This window comes from Physcomitrium patens, chromosome 5, assembly GCF_059467195.1.
Source record: "Physcomitrium patens ecotype Gransden chromosome 5, ASM5946719v1, whole genome shotgun sequence".
Taxonomy (NCBI): Eukaryota; Viridiplantae; Streptophyta; class Bryopsida; order Funariales; family Funariaceae; genus Physcomitrium; species Physcomitrium patens.
Genome location: NC_143414.1, coordinates 16,067,064 through 16,087,841, shown reverse-complemented (window position 1 = coordinate 16,087,841; position 20,778 = coordinate 16,067,064). Strand labels below are relative to the sequence as shown.

The 20,778-nt window shown below is 31.2% G+C and overlaps 1 protein-coding gene across 1 annotated transcript; it reads right to left on the bottom strand.

Moving 5' to 3' along the window:
* Positions 1–6,370: 6,370 nt before the first annotated feature.
* On the bottom strand, positions 6,371–9,834 carry LOC112282605 (uncharacterized). The gene is made up of 4 exons (XM_090250870.1): positions 9,822–9,834; positions 9,083–9,508; positions 7,598–7,652; positions 6,371–7,483 (listed from the first exon to the last, which is right to left on the bottom strand). The coding sequence occupies exons 1-4, from the start codon at positions 9,832–9,834 to the stop codon at positions 7,366–7,368; spliced, it is 612 nt and encodes a 203-aa protein (XP_090106996.1). The 3' UTR covers positions 6,371–7,365.
* Between the last annotated feature and the right edge of the window lie 10,944 nt (positions 9,835–20,778).

Sequence of the window (20,778 nt, the reverse complement as noted above, 5' to 3'; positions counted from 1 at the left end):
TAGTAAAAATAAAAATAACTAAATTTTTTTTGGTAATATTCATTATTATTATAAATTATCAAAAGATATTATATTAAATAAAGAAATTTAATTTATATCAAGGTTTTTAAGAATGTTTTTTAAAATATTAAAGGTTAACAAAAAAAATTATCTTTATCTTTTTATCCTCAAATTGATCAACAAACAAAATAAGTGAATAAAGTTTTGGAGCAATATTTGAGTTGTACCATCAACTATCATCAAGATAATTGAAAAATTATTTTATCATTGATAAAGTTTTCTTATAATAATATAGTATATTTTTCTATTCAATAATTTATTTATTTTTCTAATTATGATTATCATCTATGACTTCAAACTTATAACTTCTTAAAAATTGATAATTTTATTACAAGAGATTTATAAAATTGTATATCATGCTATATGTACCAATAAAGACAAAATAAAAGAAATTTCAAGAATAATAAAAGATCAACACAGCTCCTTATTGAAAAGAACATCCTTAATTCCATATTAATAATAAAGTATAATTATTCTATTGTAATATCAAGACTAATTTTTTGAGTGATAAGTTTAATTATTATAGATTTAGAATATTTTTTAATCGTAAATAAATTAATTTAGTTTCTTATTAATTATACCTATCAAAAATTACGAAGATTTATCATGTAATCTATATGTCTCTTTTTAAACCATATTAGACAATGGATATATTAAAAAAACAAAAAAATTATCCACTTTTATAGAAATAGAAAATAATTAAGAGTTTAAGGTTAAAAAAGACTTAAAATTAAGGTTGTACCAAAATAGGTTGAAATATTTTATATGTTAGAATATATATATATATATATATATATATATATATATATATTAAAGTCAATTAAGAATCTTGAAAATACAACAAAGAAGATTGATGTTTTTTTATTGACAACATAAATCAAAACCAAGATGAAAAGTTGAATAATTCTTTGATATAAAAGAAATAAGATTCAATAAAGATTGCATTCTATCTTCTATCTTTATTTGTGGTTTTTTTATATTTTTAATACTAAAAAGATAGATAATTAATAACTAATTAATTTTACATAAGAATTATGTTTGTTGAATTATTAGATAATGATTATATATTAGGATGGTTTTTTCATCCTAATATAAGAGACTATCAGTGGTTGAAAAGACCTATCAACTACCTTTGAAAGAAATAAAGATTAGAGCATGTAGAAAATATAATTTGTTGCTTTTTAGATTTCTTCAATATGTGGTTACTATCCCTTGTGAAATTTATTCTTAAAAAAAGAATGAAAGAAGAAGAGAAGGTTATAATGACACAAACGTAAATATTTATATAAATTAAAGAAATAGATAGAATTAAGTAGAAGTAAGTAACTTCAATAATATATTCTAGAGAAGCTTTAAATAAGCAGATTTTATTTTATATATATATATAGTTTATTAATAGGTTAAAAACTTGATGCACAAGTTGGCCACATATTGCATATATTGGTGACTTGTAGTACAAGATGGCTACAAGATGCATATATAGAATACTAGTCTTATAAGTTTCACATGTATTTTGCAAGTTGGACACATATTAAAGGTCCTATACAATGTTCTTCTTTATTCTTGTCAATATTTATTTTCTCTTTACTCTTATTTCAAGAACCTTTAGTTTTCTTATCTTTGGCAATAGCCATTCTATTTTAATATTATACCATCATAGAATAATTATGTATTATTTTTAAGTAACATAAGAATGTATTCACCTTTTGTTTTTTGTCATGTATATCATTAACATATTATAAAGAAGGTTCTTAAAAATTATGGTTTATAGAAAGAACATCATAGAGATTGGAATTTGTAATTATCTTAACTTACTATAGAATATTGATATAGTAAGCAAGCTTCTTTGGCAAGTTTTTTTCCTTATTTTTAAAATTAAAAATAAAAACAAGTCTTATTAGCTTTTATTAAACATATTTTACAAGTTGTAGTCAAAGTGAGTGAATCTAAATAATAAGTAGAGATATGTAATACACTAAAAAAAACTTATTTTAACACATTATATCAATGGCATTTAATATTCTTGGGATTGTCCAACATCATAATAACTTGAGATATGCTATTATTTGAAAAAGAAGCTACAAATTATAATTATAAAGGTTTCTACTTTTAATTGTATATACTTAAAATAAATTGCATTGATTACATTAGACATAATAATATGTAGAATCATTCTAAATATTAAGAAAATATCTTTAAATGATATTTTGAAATTTAAAAATCATAATAGTTGGATTTTAAAAGATTAGTCTAGAAATTATATTTTTTGTCATTTTTTATAAATAGATAGCGTTGTAGATCTTAATTTGAATATTATTCTTACTAGCTTGAAGTTTATATTATATAGAATAGCTCAAAAAGTTGTAATAATGATTTTATCTAAATTTTCTTTAATTAATTGGCATTTGAAGTACTTAGTACTACCTTTGAATCAAATTTCTATTAAATGATGGATATATCTATAATGTAAGAAAAAATCCATAAGATACGAATAAATTAATAGAAGCAATTTTAATTAATACTATCAATATTTTTCTTTAAAGCAACATTGATTTAATGCACTATCATAAAAAAGGCTTTAATAATAATACAAGGAACAAATTTAAAAAAATCTAAGTAGTATTGGATTTTTTGGATATTTGTATATATTTAAGCTTACTTCTCATTTTTATTTTGGTGGTGTGTTTATGTAAAATTACTCTATCTATTTTCTAATTATAAAAAATATTAAGTTAAAACTCAATCTAAAATTTATTTGTACTCTATAGAATGTTTTTTAATACTATCACTTGCAACTTAAAGATGCATATTATCACAAAAATTAATATTGGTATTAATAATTTAAAAAACAAAAAATAAGTAGAAATAAAAATAGATAAATTTAATAGTATCTTATGGAAAAGCTTCTTATAAGCTTTGTAGATGCAAATTTTACTTTACAAGTATTTCTAGGTGATTAGAAGGTTAAAAAATTTGTCAACAAGTTGGCCACATGTTGCACATAATGGCTATTTGTGGTACAAGTTGTCATAGATATACTATATAGGAGACAAAACAAGAAATTGAATAAAAGAGTTTTAATAAGAAAGCTAACAAGAACTTGATTAAACCAGATCAACACCAAGAGAAGTGAGCTAAAGCTCCAAGAGATGTGTTGTTGAGATTAAGGATTTCTTCAATCTCAAATCTAATATATATTAGGTATTAGAAAACTTCTCAAGAGGTTTCTATGTTGCTTGAAGATGAAGCAACCTTAGAAGCTTCTTGGAAAGTTTCTATATTGCTTGAAGATGAAGTAATTTTAGAAGCTTCTTGAGAAGTTTCCATATTGCTTGAAGATGAAGCAATTTTAGAAGCTTCTTAAGAAGTTTCTAAGAAAACTCTATAAAGCTTCTTAAAAAACTTTCTTAATTATCCTAGAACTTTCTAGAACCTACTAAAATATTCTAAGAATCTTTTAGAACCTTTAGAATCTATTAGAATATTCTAAAATATTTTTAGAATCCTCTTATTGAATGTCTATAATACAAGTTGGCTATATAGTGTATATGTAGGAAACTTATCTTAGAGGTTAAACATGTGTCCTTCAAGTTGGAAACATGTCAAATGATCTATAGAACATTGTTATATAGCTCTTTAATTAAATAGTATATATAAATGCAGGATTAAAGTCTTTTTCACTCTTTTCAATGCCTTTTTTGTGTTCTTATCTTAGCTCAAGAATCTCTAGTCTCTTTATATTTGACAATGGTGATTTTACTTTCTATCTTATATCTACCTTTGATTTCTCTACTTTATTTTTTTAATGTTACAAGAGTATATTATTTCTTTAGAATTTTTTTATGATTCATATTATTGATATATACTCATTACCATAAATATATTAGTACATACATAGTTTATATAGATTCTAGATTGCATAATGCATTATTGCACAACAAAGCCACTCATATTGTATCAATCTCTCTTGTTATATAAAAGTTATAGAGGTTATTTTATCAAACTTGATTAGATTAATAACTTATCTAAAAAAATTAAAATTTATAGTAAAAGATTTAAAAAGACTTTGATAATTAGTTACAAATTATTTCTAATTATATTATTATTATAATAAATTATTATCAAAAAAATAAAATCATATTTTTTAAAAAGATATTATTATAATATAAATGAGATAAATGAATAATTTAACAATGATAAATAAATAAATAAATAAAATTATATTATATATAAATCGAGTTAATATTCTTATCTTTGCTTTGCTAGAAGTAATCTATGATGTTAGAATAAGAATATGTTGAAGTTTTGTCTTTAGAATAAAATAGAATATTTCAATTCTTAAGTCTAAATTAAATCATTTTATTAAATGTTATAAGTAACAAAAAAACTATGATATGATTCCATATAAAACAACTTTATTTGATTTGGAAATAGTATATTATTTAAAATTATTAAATTTTAAAAAAAATAAACAATTAAATGTATTCTTAAAAAATTGAACAAATACATATATAACATTTGTAATAATTATTTTAACATTTATTTTTTTGATAAAAATAATAATAATTTGTATTTAACATTGATAAAATGTATCTTCTAAAAATTCCAATCTTTTCTAATTTCTCTAATAACACTGTTAATGTGTACATATTGTATAGAATTCTTAAGATTATTTTTAGAGGCATTTCCAATACTTTAAAAAAATAAATTGTTAAAAAAAATATCATTGCAACTGTAATTGAGTTAAATTAAAAATCCTATGGAGTATAATTAAATCTATTGTAAATCAGTGTCCAAGATGAGCTACAAACAAAGATAAAATCTATATTTTTAATCTTAAAAATCCATAAACTACATAAACTTTAATGAAAAAAGTATTTTTAACAATTCAGAGTTGGTTTTAAGTTACTAAAAAATGTGAACATTGCATTGCATATACAAGTTATCATGAAACTGACTTTGCTGGAATTTAGAGATATGAGATAAATAGTTGCAAGTAGAAACGTATATTTGTATTTCAGCAAAGAAAAAGGCATTCTGATGTAATATATCTTGCGTGCACACACACATGCATTAGAAAGGTACTTGCAGCCAGTTATGTTTATGGATGTTGAACAAACCTTATGAAGAAATTCGATTGCTCAACGATGCAAGTAGATCAAAAGCACACTAAGACAGAATTCTCAACGACGAGATCATGAACAGTACATGATATCATGCTGATGGTGGAAAACTGTAGTTCCACAAAAGCGCCAGCAAACCAGGAGCATTATCAGCACTTTTTCTGCTATTTTAAGGTTTCTTTTCAGCACCACGTAGCAATTCTTCCGTGATGCAATCACTGGACGCCCCCATTTTGGACTCAAAAGTAGAATTACTCATCTTAAACTGCTGTTAGCTTATCCTTAGCCCACTGAACTTCATGAAGAACTTCCCCAATCCTGACGCAAGCTACCCTCTGGAGAGTCATCCACAGAACAATTCTCTTGTGATGATCGTATTGGACAATCCCCTGTAGCCCAGAACACATCTGTTTGGACACATTCCTGGGTACAGTCTGTAGCCCGGAATCCAAGCTTCATGTGACCACTGTAGCATCCTACTGAGCATGATCTTATGGACGCGGCAAAGAAAGCCTACAGGTCCTTTCTAACTGCCGATGACATGATAACGCACAGTTTCTCAAGAGAACTGAAGTGTAGCTCGTGTAAGAAAGTGCAATATCAGAACTACAAATCATATCACACAAGTTCGAATCTGCTGTTGTGCTTCAAAGGTTCAGCATAAAGATATGCCCCTGCAATCATGTATTCTCGTAAACAGCGAATCACTTATCTCTAGATTTATCACAGCCCTGCAGCGCTCTCGGTTCTTTTTCAAGTAATTTCTATTGCATGCTGGATGGAGTCTACCCAGGCGTCAAGTTGGTCTACTTGCGAAACAACTTATCAACACATCTCACGATCGCTCTCCGGCTTTGTAAGTTGCGTCATGCAATCCGCACCTCAATCCTCGCAGTTGCCAAGGACAAACACCAGACAGTTCAACTGCAATAAGCCTTTGCCAGTGAAGTAAGCTAGCCCGAAGTATGGAGCGTTGAAATTGAGGCACTCTTCCAGCCGAAATGTCACCCGTCTCCTCAGTGCGTTCACCGCTTAACTACCTCAGGTGTCAAGATAGGCAACATCTACAGCATGGGAATCTCCAGGCACCAAAAGCAAAACCATAGATCACTGCCTTTCACTCATCAATATTGAAGTGAATAACACTGAAGCAGGAGAAAATAAGTAAAGTTACTCTAGCCAGTACAGAAACAAAAGTTTGCAGTGCCTACTCACTGCTTATATACAAACTCGGACATCTGTAAGATGCCACAATGCAGCAGAGAACACAGTCAAACATCGCATCCCCAAGTAATGCAGCTGCGGGGGTGACACACCTAAAAAAACTTGACGATCCTAGGCCAAAATAGTAGCCCAGCCAGAAGTGAACAAGAGCATTTAATAGCTCACGTTGAACAAGCCTATCACCAAAATTCTATCTCCTGAATACGTAAACATCATAACCTGCACTTTATGCGAATGTTTGAAGACAGTGAAGAGATACTTCACCAGCTCAGACCCCACTAAGAAGAAAAATCCACTGAACGAACTAATGGTTCCGTGGGCTGACCTTGATAGATTCACTATTTCTTAGTTAACAAATCAGATCTTATTCATTTTGTCAGCTTTCACCACAGGATTGGCCTTTGATATTGCATCTCGTCCGGCAGTCTTGTAATCAAAAGTGCAACTATGTTTGTCAGAGTATCGATGTGCAGAACAAAATAAGTTGCCACACCGGCACTCGAAACCTGTGAGGCCCACTCGTTTCTTGCACGAGAAGCATCGGTTGGCCTTTGGCCGGGAAGGATCTTGACCTGAAGCGGACGCTCCAGAGGATGCACCTGCAGCTTCAGGTTGTGCACTTAAGAAATGAGAGCTCTGAAACAAAGCTCTGTCTGCCACAGGCTCTTTCGGTACAGACACTATCGGGGTTGTCTCCGCAATTTTAGCAGATGATGTTTTGGCCTGCGTCAGTACAAAGTCCCTGTAGCACTTAGAACACATACCCATAGTTACAGCACTGCCGAAAAATCCGCAGTTGTTGGTGCACCTCACAGGACCTTCGGGAGGCTGACAGTTCGTCTCCTCCGTGTCCTGCTTACGACCATATTGGGCCATAGTTTTTAGGTGTATAGAACCAGCTCCAAAAACCAAACACGAGAAACGGATCGATGATAGATTCACAGATGATGTATGCGCCTTAAAATATCCGAGGTAGCGCAAGCCTTACGACGCAGCAAAACCTCTCGAAATGCCAAAATATACAGGGTCGTAGTTGTCGTTGGATCCAAGTTACCGTTTTCAGATGATGCCTTTCACTGCGAAAATGAATTCACATCAGACCAAACTCTCGGCAATAGCTTTCAAGGAAACTTGTACAATGAAAATAAATTATCTTGTGGGTGAAAATATGACGGGCATGAAGCACATACATGCAAGTGGTATCGAAACGTAAAATATGAAAAAGGCAGCCTGCTTCTTTCATAACTGTGTTAAAAGTCGTAAAAAAATGATAAGCGTAAAAGTCCCGTGACCCTTCGAATTGAAGCAACCCACTTTGAGGAAATACCAATCTATGTATTCTGAACGTTAGTTGTTACAGCGCTGATAAAAATAAAAATTAAAAAAATAAAAATAAACAAAAACAAAACAAAAAAGTACTTAGATAATAACAAGTAACTTCTGCTGATCAAGAGCGGGAGCAAGCCGCAAACTGCAAGACAGCAATCTTTGGGTTTACACCAAACGCCTCAACATTACTTACAAGATATGAACAACAGCTAACTAGTAAATACACGGGATTTTAAAAAGATCTGTCGTTCTCAGTAGCTATCATTCCTATTGACAACTAAAAAAGAAATTAGAAAAAACATATGTATTTTTCTTTAGACAACCCTAAATCACATTCCCGATTCCTCATTCGTCCAGACCGATACATCCAGACAATAAAATTACCGCATACACAAAAGTCACAAGAGGAACTTCTTACTTCCCACAGAAATTGCCACAAAGTCCAACAAATTGAGAATACCGCAGACGTGAGGTGCAAAACGCAAAACGATAAGTTCAGGCAGAGATGTATACCCTCGAGGACAATATAACACAAAACAAAACAACACTGAACAGAAAAAACCAAATTCGAAACCCGAAAATACTTTTCAGTTGTGAAGAAGAAAACGGGGACAGGGAATAGGGTCATCATCAACGTCCGTTATTTACTTTAATAAGACTCAACTTTATAAATTCCCCACCCAAACTCAACCCTAATTTCCATACTCAGAGTTCCTCAACAAGTTCGAAGTAATTCTTTCATCTATTTTCTCAAAGACCACCATATATCTATCTCGTACACATACTCGCCCCGCATCTGAAGTTCGAGATGACTTTCTAGTCATTATAGAGCGAGAAGGCAAAGAAACGGACGGTAACAAACCCTCCATGCACCCAACATATACATGCATTGTCATACATCAGAAAAAAGCTCATCCAAGCATTCACAGCGATGGACACTCCAACTTATGAGGAACTTTCTGAAGCACTATCCTACCCCAAGACCGCAAGGCACACCCTCCAAGAACTAAATAACAAGCTAAGGCAGTTCCTCTGTTGGTTACATGACTGGTAGAATTCCATGACATAATGAACCTTTTGCCCCTATGACAACGGAACCGCCTCCACAATCTCGGCAACTATAAGCATTGCCGACAAGAAACCTCGTCTCGTCCCCACAAAAATCGCCTTCTAACCATAAAAAAACGCATTGGCACACGCCCGAGGGCATCCCCACTCGGTCAAATCGGAAGGAAAAATTTCATGCGCATAGATCAAGTAGGTAGAAAAAGAAGAAAATGAAAAATAAAAAATAAAAAAATAAAAAATAAAAAAGGTGAGGGGAGGGGGTAGCCTGAACCACTCACCCAGGCTCACCGCCGCGACGCAATCACCCCCGCCATCGGCACCCTTCTCACCTCTTCCACTGCACCAAACAACCCCACACCTCGTGAACAACAATCCAGAGGCCTCGAAATCCTCCCACACCCTCCCTTCCTCGCTCTCTCTCTCTCTCTCTCTCTCTCTCTCTCTATCTCTCTCCCTTTCTCCCACTCTCGACAACACCGCCCTCAAAGGCAAATCCCAGCCTCCGCTACTTTTCACACTGCCTCTCTCCGCTGCAACGAATTGCAGCAATGCGGCGCGGCAGATGAATCTTCCTGCGTTGCAACACACACAGACACACAGAGAGAGAGCGGTGATTGCGGGGTGGGAGTTGAAGACGGCAAGCACCAAAATGAGGAAGAGTGGGGAACAGGAAACAGCAAAAGGGAATGAGTGTTGCAAGGATTCTCAGACATGCCGGACCTCAATCCATCTTGCTCTTCACGCCAGTGTATCTTTCCCGGGTGTATTATCGCGAACGTCACTCTCCCGGGTATGCTCTCTCGGGTATGAACTTCTATTCAGCATCAGAATTACCGGTGCCAATCCACAGCTCAAGACTTCAAGGTTATTGCATTAGTTCTCTGGCCTGGCTTTGTTGTAATTTAGGTTTGGATTTCTCAGTGAGCTTTGTGATGCTTGGCTTTGTATCATCAATTCCTAATGAGCAATGGGATGGAAGGGTGTGTGTCTTTGTCAAGGTAGGTATCTCACATGCACCATGACCCCCCATCAGGCCAGAGTCAAGGCCAAGTTAATTATTAAAGGCCTTGCCAGCACTTAGATGGAGAGACTTTTTTCTTTTCATTATTTTTATTTTTATTGATACTTTCTTTTTGAGAAATGGTTGCCACTTGTGTGTAATAGCTTATCCAGATTGGAAATTCCATGTGACTCCAGTTGGGGGGCCGGCTGCCAGCCAGTTTGTGGAGAGAGTCCCATATGGCAGATTTTCCTTTGTGTCAATGGATGAATGAGGGGAAAGTGCTGTTCACAAAACCCCCTTTCTCTTTCTCATCCAAAACCCACATGGAAACTCATCCACTTGACAGCCAACTGGATTAGGTGATTGTCACTTGTTGAACATTAGTGGGCAAATGGAACATAACCCATAAATGAATTAAAGACTTCAAGGCTGGGCTTTTTCTTTTAAACTTTGGCCTGGCTTTGCTTGCAAATTAGGCAAGTGGAAGGAACCCATTCTCTGTCGGAACTGTTGGATGAAAAATACCATGCGGACTGTGGATGAAACATAGTATTACATTTGTCTTTCGGGTGTGAAATTCTATTCAGCATCAGAATTACAGTGCAATACTTTTTTCTTTTTTCTTGTTACGAACAGAGGGCCAATTCCACAGCACATGATTGGCTCTGTGTACCATGGCCCAACCTTGTTGTCATGCAGTACTCCTCACAGAAGATTGATTTTCCAGGGGTGGGGTTCAGATTCCATCAAATGGCTGGCAATATTTGAATCACATTCCAGGATGGAACTGTCATGGCAATGAAGGGCTAGCCAAGGGATCATGCTCTGGTGCTTCTCATTGTAGGACTTTATAGACCTGGACTTTGTCTTACTTGTGGATGTGTGTGTATGGGGCAACTTCAGTTCAATGGGGTAAATATAAACAGCCTTTGAAAATTATCAAGAAGCTCTTGTTAGGTCAAGTGAAAGATTGCTTGCATTTTGAGGGATTTCCTATACACAATAAGATCTCTTCTTCTTCTTCTTCTTTTATTTTAAAATGACCCAAGTTTTTTTTTTTTATTATTATTTTAAAATTAAAACAGGGAGTGAGAAATAAAATAAGATGAAAGTAGATGATTCTATGCTATTATTTTTGTTGTCCAGTTGTTATCATTTTGAACTTTATTTTTGTCACTACCAGTATGTTCTCAAAGTTTCAACTAATGTACAAATCCTAAAATTTTAAAAATAGAATGTGAATACATTATGTATGATTTGGTTCTGTGTATGTGAATATATATATATATATATATATATATATATAACTTATGAAGCATTTTTATTTTATATGATTTGGTTCTCTATATATATATATATATATATATAACTTATGAAGAATTTTTATTTTTCTATTTAAAAACAATAATTCTGAAAAATTAATTATATACCATAACAAACCAAATAAACCAAAAACCACTTTGATATTAAATATTAATCTCTACATCCAAATATAAATCGATACAGTAGATTTGCATATATTTTTTTTTTTTCTAGTATAAATATGTAACTAAATAACATCACTACAGTTCATTACAGACAAACATTGAAAAGTAATGGTAGTAAATATCAATTATTTTAATAATACTTTCAGTTCAGTAAAACAAACTAAATAAAATCAAAACTTACAAAGAAATCAGATGATGGAGGAGTTTCAGCAATTTGTGCATTTTGAGTGATTCTAAATTATTCAGATTCATTCTATTTTTAGAAATAGATATATTGAACAAATTTTAATTATTACAAATACATGGTGATGGTTGATAATTTTCTTGAATTAACTAAATACAACATGTTTATTTTTGGATATACCAATATATATATATATATATATATATATATTATAACATGATATCTAACATTGTGAATTGTACCATTGTTCTATGAAGATTAATATGTCATTACTTTACAATCATGCAAATTTATTGTGATGATATGTGATATAAAAACAACAATTTACTTCATTAATACAACATATTTGTTACTTTTTACCTAATTTAAGTCCTCACTATTTTAGCTTGTCATCTAAGTTAAGATATTAGAATAATTATAAACAAAGTCACCAAAGTTTTTGTTTATTTATTTGTTGCATACAGTACTCTGATTTTGATTTGATTTGATTTTATCTTTTTAAAGTTATTCAAAAGTCCTCCTTTACATATAACTATTACACTATACATTTTCATACATTTCATTAACCTGAATTTAGTATCTAATTAAGTATAAGGTTTTAGAGGCATAGTATTATCAAAATAAATAACTCTCAGTTCTTAAAATATAAGGTTTTTTAAACTAAAGTTGATGCCAATTAATTTCTAATACAACATATTCAATAACATGAATTTAATTGTTTGTTGAATAAAGTAATAGATTGATATTTGGTAAATATATTTGAAAAAATCAAAAAATCAAAATTTATACATATACAAATTGAATTTAATATTTTTATCTTAAAATATATAAATATATACACATACATGCAAAAGAACATACTCAATAATATACTCAATAACAAATAATTTTCTTCACAATTATTATTTATGTCTTTTCAAAGTAGTGTCATTCTATTATATATTTAAAAGACCAAGATATATATATATATATATATATAGACATTATAAATTCTATGAGAAAATAAACAAGAAGTATATTGCTAAAATGAAAGTTTTATGAACAAATACAAAAGAGTTCTCTATCTTACTATCAAAGATTCAAGAGAACAAATGCTTAAAATGAACTTTTACTTCTATTCCTTAAATAATATATGTAATTACATAGACTTTCTAGTGTGAACATACAAACAACTAGCTTAGTCAACAATGTCCAATGAACATGTAGACACTCATCTTATTAAGCCTTAAGATGGCTTGATAGGCTACGGTGTCGTGTTGTAACACGAGTATACAGTGAAAATGAAAAGAAAGGGGAATTTTATTAATATTCAGTTACCTCGAATATTAGGAGCATCAACCAACTCTAGTACAAATACTGAGTGGTCAGGTTCAGTCACTCCGTTACAATCAGCCGAGGCATACTGAAATGCTCCGTTCGATTCCAATAACGGGAGTCAGCAAGAAGAGAAGGACCAATTCACACGACGGGTTTGAGGAGCCAATTGGATCCAATTTCGATAATCCAATCCGGGACCTCTTATCCAATATGAGACCTGAATTGGCCGGTCAACCCAATGCAGTCTAATTACGGGAAATCCAGGTCTTACTACGGGTCTTAGCCAATCTGACGCGAGGACCAATTTGACCCAATTACGGGAACATCAAGGTTACTACGGGCATCTTTCCCAATATAGGACCTGAATTGGTCGGGCGACTCAATGTGGTCCCGATTACGGGGTTCGATTCTGTTTCAGGCTGTCCTGTTCTCTGTGCTGTTTCAGAGAACGTTATTTTCGGTAAATGGATTTCTTAAAGGTAAAAACGGAGGAGAAAGCTTGACGGCGAGAGCCAATTTCGGATCCAAGCTTGAGGTGGGAGCCAATTCCGGATCTAAGACGGAAGATTGAAGAAATTCAGAGGATAAGGTTAGGGGGGAATCGGGGGGGGGAGCTAATTTTCAAGCTTCTACAAGGTTACCAGTTCGGTTTTCATTGGAGGTTTTTGAAGATCAAGGGAATTAGAGAGAGGAGCTTCATGCTTCGGGTCGGGGAAGGAAAGACATAGAATTTGGATTTTTCTTCTTCGTAGAGTTTTGGGAAGACTGAGGCAATCGCTACTGAAGCGAGTGTTGTAATGGTGAATCGGGATTTTTAAATGAAGTGGGTTTGAATACTCTTGACTGTTTTGTAAAATCGAGTTACGTCTGTGATTGAAGGATTAAAGGAGTGTCTATAGGATTGAGTATGCGGAGTGAATGAAATTTATTGGGTTAATCTAACAGGACAGTCAGTGGATACAAGATCGTAAGTACAAAGGGGTATTGAAGATTAATAGTTTGGGTTGTTCGGGGTTCTCTGTAACGTCTAGAGACCTATCGGCTGGGGCAAAAAAAAAGACTTCGACAAGCAGTCGAAGAGCATCTGTATAGATTTACGGTACATTGTTGCAGTCGTTTATATTCCAGCAGTCAAAAACTGATAGACTGCTTGACTATCGGCGAATCTCCATACTACCTTCTACAACGAGACGCCCGGCGCGTTCTCGAGCAGGAAAGCACGTAATACGACAACGGTAGCTAAATAATATTACTACCAATAAATGGTGGCTATAACTTATCAACTGGCAAAGCAATGTCAAGTACCTATTTTATTTTATGTCTAATAGGAGTTACACACTCTATTAACACTCTCACTTAATGACATATTAGACTAACTTAATTTGATGACACCTATCATGTCCTTAAATTTACAATGTTTCTCAAAAGTTAGGCCTTTGGTCAAAACATCCACAACCATGTCATGAGTTCTATAAAAAACTAAGTTGATGTTGTTACTTTCAGTCTATTTACAAACAAAGTGATACTAAATTTCAACATGCTTAGTACAAATGTGGAATGTAGGATTTCTTGAAAGAAAAATATAACTTTGATTATCATTGAAAATAGTCAAAAGACCATCTTGTAAAAATCTAATGTCTTTAAAAAACCTTTGAGGCAAAATTGTCTTTTTTGTAGCATGAATAGTTGCTATATACTATGCTTTGTTGGTAGATACTATGTCTATTGGTTGCTTCTTGCTATTCTAATTAATTGTACCACCAACCAATGAGAATGTATAACTAGTGATTGAATGTCGTATATCAATATCTCTTATATAGTCTGCATCACAATAACCAACTACTTGCAAATTCAAAGAGCTTCTACCATATTATAGCATATGATCTGATTTACCTTAAAGATATTATAAAATACTTTGTCATGATATAAAATGACTAATAAAAGAAGAAATGAAGAAAATATCATATTTTTGAAGTTCTTATTTCAAACATATTGTAACAAATTATCTTAAAAAAATAAATAATAGTCAAGGGATAGAAAAATTAAAGATGCCAATATTACCTTTTTATAAAATAGGCTTCTATTCACTTTGTAGGACTATAAATAGAAAAAAATAAGTTAGATTAGAAAAATATTAATATATGCACCTTTAAAAAGAATTTAAGAGTAGTTTTTAGCAAAAATTACTTAAAAAAACTAAATATTGATACCAGAAGAGGGTTGGTTATGAACCAGGGTCAAAATCAGACCCCGAGGCACAAAATTGGACTCCTATGACAATTTTGGGATTCTTTTGGAAATCGGAAGGTAGGAACTAATTTAATAGGTTTTTTTTTATTATTAATTTGATGTGATTTGAATATGTATTAACTTTGTAAGAGCTTTGCATAGTTGGGATTTATTTTGGGTGACTTTGGATTTGTGAAATAAAGTGGGTGATAATTTTTAGAGAATTTTGTAAGTTTGGTAATAGATCTAGAAGTGAAATTTCGAGAGCTTGTGGATATATATATATGTTTTATCTTGATCAAAGGATTGGATCAAGGATTATTGAGGTTTAAGTGGCTTGAGGTCTCTAGAAGTAGAGTTTTAGTTCTAGTGAGGATTTTTAGGTTTTTTTATAATCTATCAATTGGATTGGAGTGAAAATTATATATGTGAATAATATAAATATTTTTCTACTTATGTGAGAAATTTGAGATCAATCGAATGGTTCAATAAGGAGATATTGATGCTGAAAATTTAACATTCAGATTGAAAAAGGAGGCTGGCCAATATGCAAGCAAATATTAGGGTTGATCTTCTTTTTGGTAAGTTCGATCATCTTCAAAACTTTTGTGCTTATAGTCAACTTAATTGTAAAGAGGTGTGCAAAATTTGAGTTAATATCAATGTTTCATTCATTAGTTATTGAAGTTTAAATCTATTGTAGGAATTACTTGGATTATTTAGAATTTGGTTAGGATATGTTTAGGATTTGATTAGAATTTGATTAAGGTTTGTTTAGATTTGATAAGGATTTTTTAGAATTTGAGTAGGATTTGACTAGGATTTATTGAAGATTGATTAGGATTTGACTAGGATTTGGTTAAGATTTGGTTAGGATTTGATTAGGATTTTATTAAAATTTGATTAGGATTTGATAAGGATTTGTTTAGGATTTGATTAGGATTTGGTTAGGATTTGACTAGGATTTGATTAGGAATTGATTAGGGTTTGACTAAAATTTATTTAAGATTTGATTAGGATTTGACTAGGATTTAATTAAGATTTCTATTTTAATAGTTTATTAAGATTTCTATTTTAATAGTTTATTAAGATTTCTATTTTAATAGTTTATTAAGATTTCTATTTTAGTATATTTTTGAATTTCCATGTTATTTTTTTATGATTTCTTTAAAATATCTTTAGAAATACTTTGTATTTCTTACATAATTCCTTTGCAATTTTGATTGAATTTGATTGATGTTTGAATTATACTTACTAATATTTAATTGTAATTTGTTTAAGAATCTATTAGAATTGTTAGAACTTGTTATTGTAATTTTCCTTTTATCTTCCCCAACTAGGTGCTCGATGTATTTTCAAGCCAAATGCCATGTAATACAATAGCGTTTCACTACTTTTCAATGTTGAAGGCCAAGATTGGCTAATAACTCCTACTAGATATGAAATATCAACCCAAGTGCCTATCATTGCATAGACTAAATTACCTATTGTATTTTGGTATAGAATCCCCTTCATTGCTTCAACCTCTTTAGGAATTTGTGGACTCATGTTTCTTGACAATTTATTATTAGAATCCAAAGATATAGCCAAAGGTTTATAATCTTTCATGTCAAATCTTTTAAGGATATTTTTCACATATTTTTGCTAATTCAAGTAGTTTTTATGAATCTTTTCGTTCTTCATAATCTACACATTCAAAATATAGTATACTTCTTTAAAATCCTTCATTTTAAACCTCTCAGCTAAATTTTCTTTATTTCTAAAAAAAATTCTTTGTTATTAGATACAAGCATTAAATCATCTATAGAGAATGCAATGATAATGAAGAATCCATTAGTTGTCTAAAATATATAAATTTTAACATTAGCATGGCTTATTTTCAAACTTTGTGAGGCAAAATAATTATCTATCTTCTTATACTATGCCTTAAGAGATTGTTTGAGCCTATAGATAGTTTTAGAAATTTTATACACTAAATATTTTTTTTATCTTCTAATATATAGACTTTTGGTTGATCCATATATATTTCTTCTTCAAGATCTCTATTTAAGAATATTTTTTTAACATCCATTTGATGAATTTCTAAATCTTTAGCTATAGTTAGTACAAGAAGTATATGAATTGAAGACATTTTTGCCACTAGAGCAAAAGTCTCCTTTTAATCAATACCTTCTTTTTGTGCATAATCTTTTGCAATAAGTCTTGTCTTGCAACACTCCATTGAATCATTTGTATTATATTTGATTTTAAAAATTCATTTGTAATCAATTGATTTTTTATTGGCTAGTAATGGTGTTAAAATCCAAGTCTTTTTATCAATGAATCTTTGATACTCTGAATGCATTGCTTCTTTCTACTTCTAAATGTCATTTCTTCCTATAGCTTTAATGATAGTAGATATTTCTTTAGTGCTTATGTGAAAAGCATGTGTGATATACTCTAAAGATATGAATGACTTAAAAAGAATCCAAGCTAATGGTGATTTATCAATATCTTATTTTTGTGCCAAAAGTCAAGCTCTTATATATGTCATTACAAGTAAAGGTAGAATTGGAGGTGGGATTGAAGGTGGGATTAGAGGTGGATTTAAAGCCGCATGTTGTTGTTGAAGTGCTTGAGCTTGTGTTTGAATATCTCAAACACAAGATGAAGATTGAATAGTTGGTTGTTGGTAAGGTTTATCACTATCCAAATCTTCTATTGTATCTTTAGTATTATTTTTTGAATATGATGAAGATTCTATACGCTTAATTTTAATCTTTTTTTTTAAGGTTTATAAATACAAACTTCCAATGTTTCTTTCATTTCCTTAAAGTCTTTATACTCAACAAACTTAACATCATGACTCATAATTATGGAGCCATTTTTAACATCATACAAATTATAGTACTTAATACTCTCAATATAGCCTAGAAATATATATTTTTCTATTTTTGAAGTCAAATTTTGTGTATTTTTTCATCTAGAATATGTGCATAAGTATTACATCTTTAAACACAAAGGTATTATATTGATGTTTTATACCTCAACAAATTTCTTTTGGTATTTTTTTTCTTATAGCTGTAGTAGGAATTTGATTAAGGACATATGTTGTAGTATTAATGGCTTTTGTCTATTATGCATTTGAAAGTTATTTATGATGTATCATACACCTCATACTTTTAAATAATGTCCAATTCTTGCATTCTACAATTCTATTTTGTTGAGATATGTAAGGCATTAAAAATTATCTTTTAATGCCATGTTACTGATAAAACTATTTGAAGGCTTTAGATGTATACTTTCCGCCATTATTACTATGGAATTTTTAAATTTTTGAATCCGTCTATTTTTCAATTAGAGCCTCAAAAATCCTAAAGTTATTCAAGATTTTAGACTTTTGATTTATGAAATATATAAAAGTTTTTTTTAAAAAATTATATATAAAAATAACAAAGTATTTTGCTTCTCAATGAGATGTTGTCTTTATAGGACCATTTATATCAAAATGTATCAATCCCAAGAGTTTTGTTGCATAAGTACCATCTTTTGTTGGAAAAGCATCATGATGTTGTTTTCCATAAATGCATCTCTTGTAAAATTTTAACTTTATATTTTTGCCTATGTCCAGATGAATGACCATATCACTTGCTTGTAATTTCTTCAAGCCCAAAATGCCAAGATGACCATTTCGTTGATGCTAGAGATTAGCCTTGTTCAAAGTCTATTTTATCTCAATAACAAGAAAAGTCTTTTTATCTTCATCTAAAGATCTCAATAGCTTGTATAAGCTATCATGTCTAACACCTTTGATGGTTATATTTTTTCATTTCATGAGACATATATTAGCGTTAAAATTGACTTTATAACCTTGATTTGTCATTTTGTTAAGAAAAAATAAATTCTTTGCCAATCTTTCAACATGCAAGATATCATGTACATCCGTACAAACATTGTTTAGAAATTGGGAAGAGATCTTATCTTTTTCTTTGATATCAAGTCCAGTATCATGGCTTAAATAGACTTCAGGGCCTTGTGGTAGGTTTTTGTAACTTAAAAATCAACTTCAATTTTCTATCATATACTAAGAAACACCAAATTGATATACCATTCTTTATCACTCATAGTAATAGATAACATAGCTACAAAGATAGATTCATCATCCTCTCAATCTTTCTTATCTATTATATTAATCTATTCTTTTTGAAAAGTCTTTTTTAACTTTTTTGACTTCTTGTCTTTCTCCTTCGTCTGACACTCTCTCTCATAATAATCTTTCTTGCCACAATATTTGTATTTTACATCTTTCTTTTGATTATGTAAAGACCTTGCATGAGTTTGAATATGAGAATGTAACTTAGATTTTTTTTTCACAACTAATGATATCTCAAAGGTTGCTCTTGCATCCTTCTTAAAAGACTCTTGTTATAATAGTTGAGTTCTGACCATTTGTAATATTAGTTCCATTGGAAATCTTGTTCCTAGTATCACCACCAATGTCCAATATGATTCCAAGAAACTCTACAATAATGCCATTACAAAGTATGTATAAAAAATCTTCTCATCAGTAGAAGAAATTAGTCAACCATCTCCCGTAGCTTGCCTATATGTGTGACAATATTGTCACCTTCACTATACCATAGGGTATAGAAAAGATAATTATATAAATAGTTAGAACCATAGAAGTTTCTAGAATTAGTAGATAAGTAGGATCCACCATGGAACATTCTAAAAGAGTTTATGGCAATTATTAAGATAGGGCCTATTATAGAACTTTCTAGAAAAGGCTTAGGGCGGTTATCCAGGTGGAATTTATAGCCTAAGAATATTTTAGAAAGTCCAGGGTGGTAGAAAAAGATATAAATAAGATTGGTTAGGGCTTTTTGGGGCATCTCGTCAGGAATTACTTCAGACCTTTTTTGAAATATAAATTATTGGAGATGTTTCACTAGTCATGTTTTATTGGTATTAAAATAAGTGTTAGGTTTTTTACTTTTGATAGCATGTCAATAATCATATTCTAATCTGAAATTAGTTGTTGTGGTCACATTAGATACTCTATTGAGGCTACTACGAGCTACTCTTAAAAAATCAATTGGAGAGTGAAAAGATATTATAATAGTAGAGTCCAACAAAGAAATTACAATGTAGAAGATATGGTAGAATATTCCTAGATGGAGGCTCAAATACAACACAACTTAGGCTAGATAGCTACTTTACTAGGGCAAATAGAAGCCTCGAAGACAAGAGTGCCAACATGTGCTAGATTGAAATTGAATAAGCTAGTACATACTTTGGAACTTAAAGACAAGAAGATGTATGTCAATGGCTCTTCAACATGCGACAATACTTCCAACTATCCAAGGCAAATACTACTAAAGGAATTATATATGCATCCAACTATTTGAGGGATGCCGCTACCATTTAGTGGCAACATCAAATTCAAAGCTATAAAATTCAAGGTGGATATTGTGATTGGAAGGAGTTTGAGACCGAGTTTAAGAATCAGTTTTGGCCCATCAATATAGAAAAGATAGTATGCGATTAGTTGACAAATCTTACACAAGTTAGGTTAGTGCAAGATTATGTCTCTCGATTCAAGTCTTTATGTTTCCAAATTGGTAATATTTTAGAGGTGGAGATGATGGATCGATTTCTAAGAGGTTTAAAATTTAGAATCCAGCAAGAAGTGGAGCTAAGGCATCCACAAACATTCAAAGTAGCAAATTGGATTGCAATCAGAGTGAATGCTATAGATTTCAAAAATTATGGAGC

What these genes read in the sequence shown, in the direction of transcription:
- LOC112282605 (XM_090250870.1), bottom strand. An exon ending in CGTCGCGGCGGTGAGCCTGG is followed by an intron (nt 7,653 to 9,082) that starts GTGAGTGGTTCA and finishes CTTTTAACACAG; the next exon opens with TTATGAAAGAAGCAGGCTGC. An exon ending in CGTTTCGATACCACTTGCAT is followed by an intron (nt 7,484 to 7,597) that starts GTATGTGCTTCA and finishes TCATTTTCGCAG; the next exon opens with TGAAAGGCATCATCTGAAAA.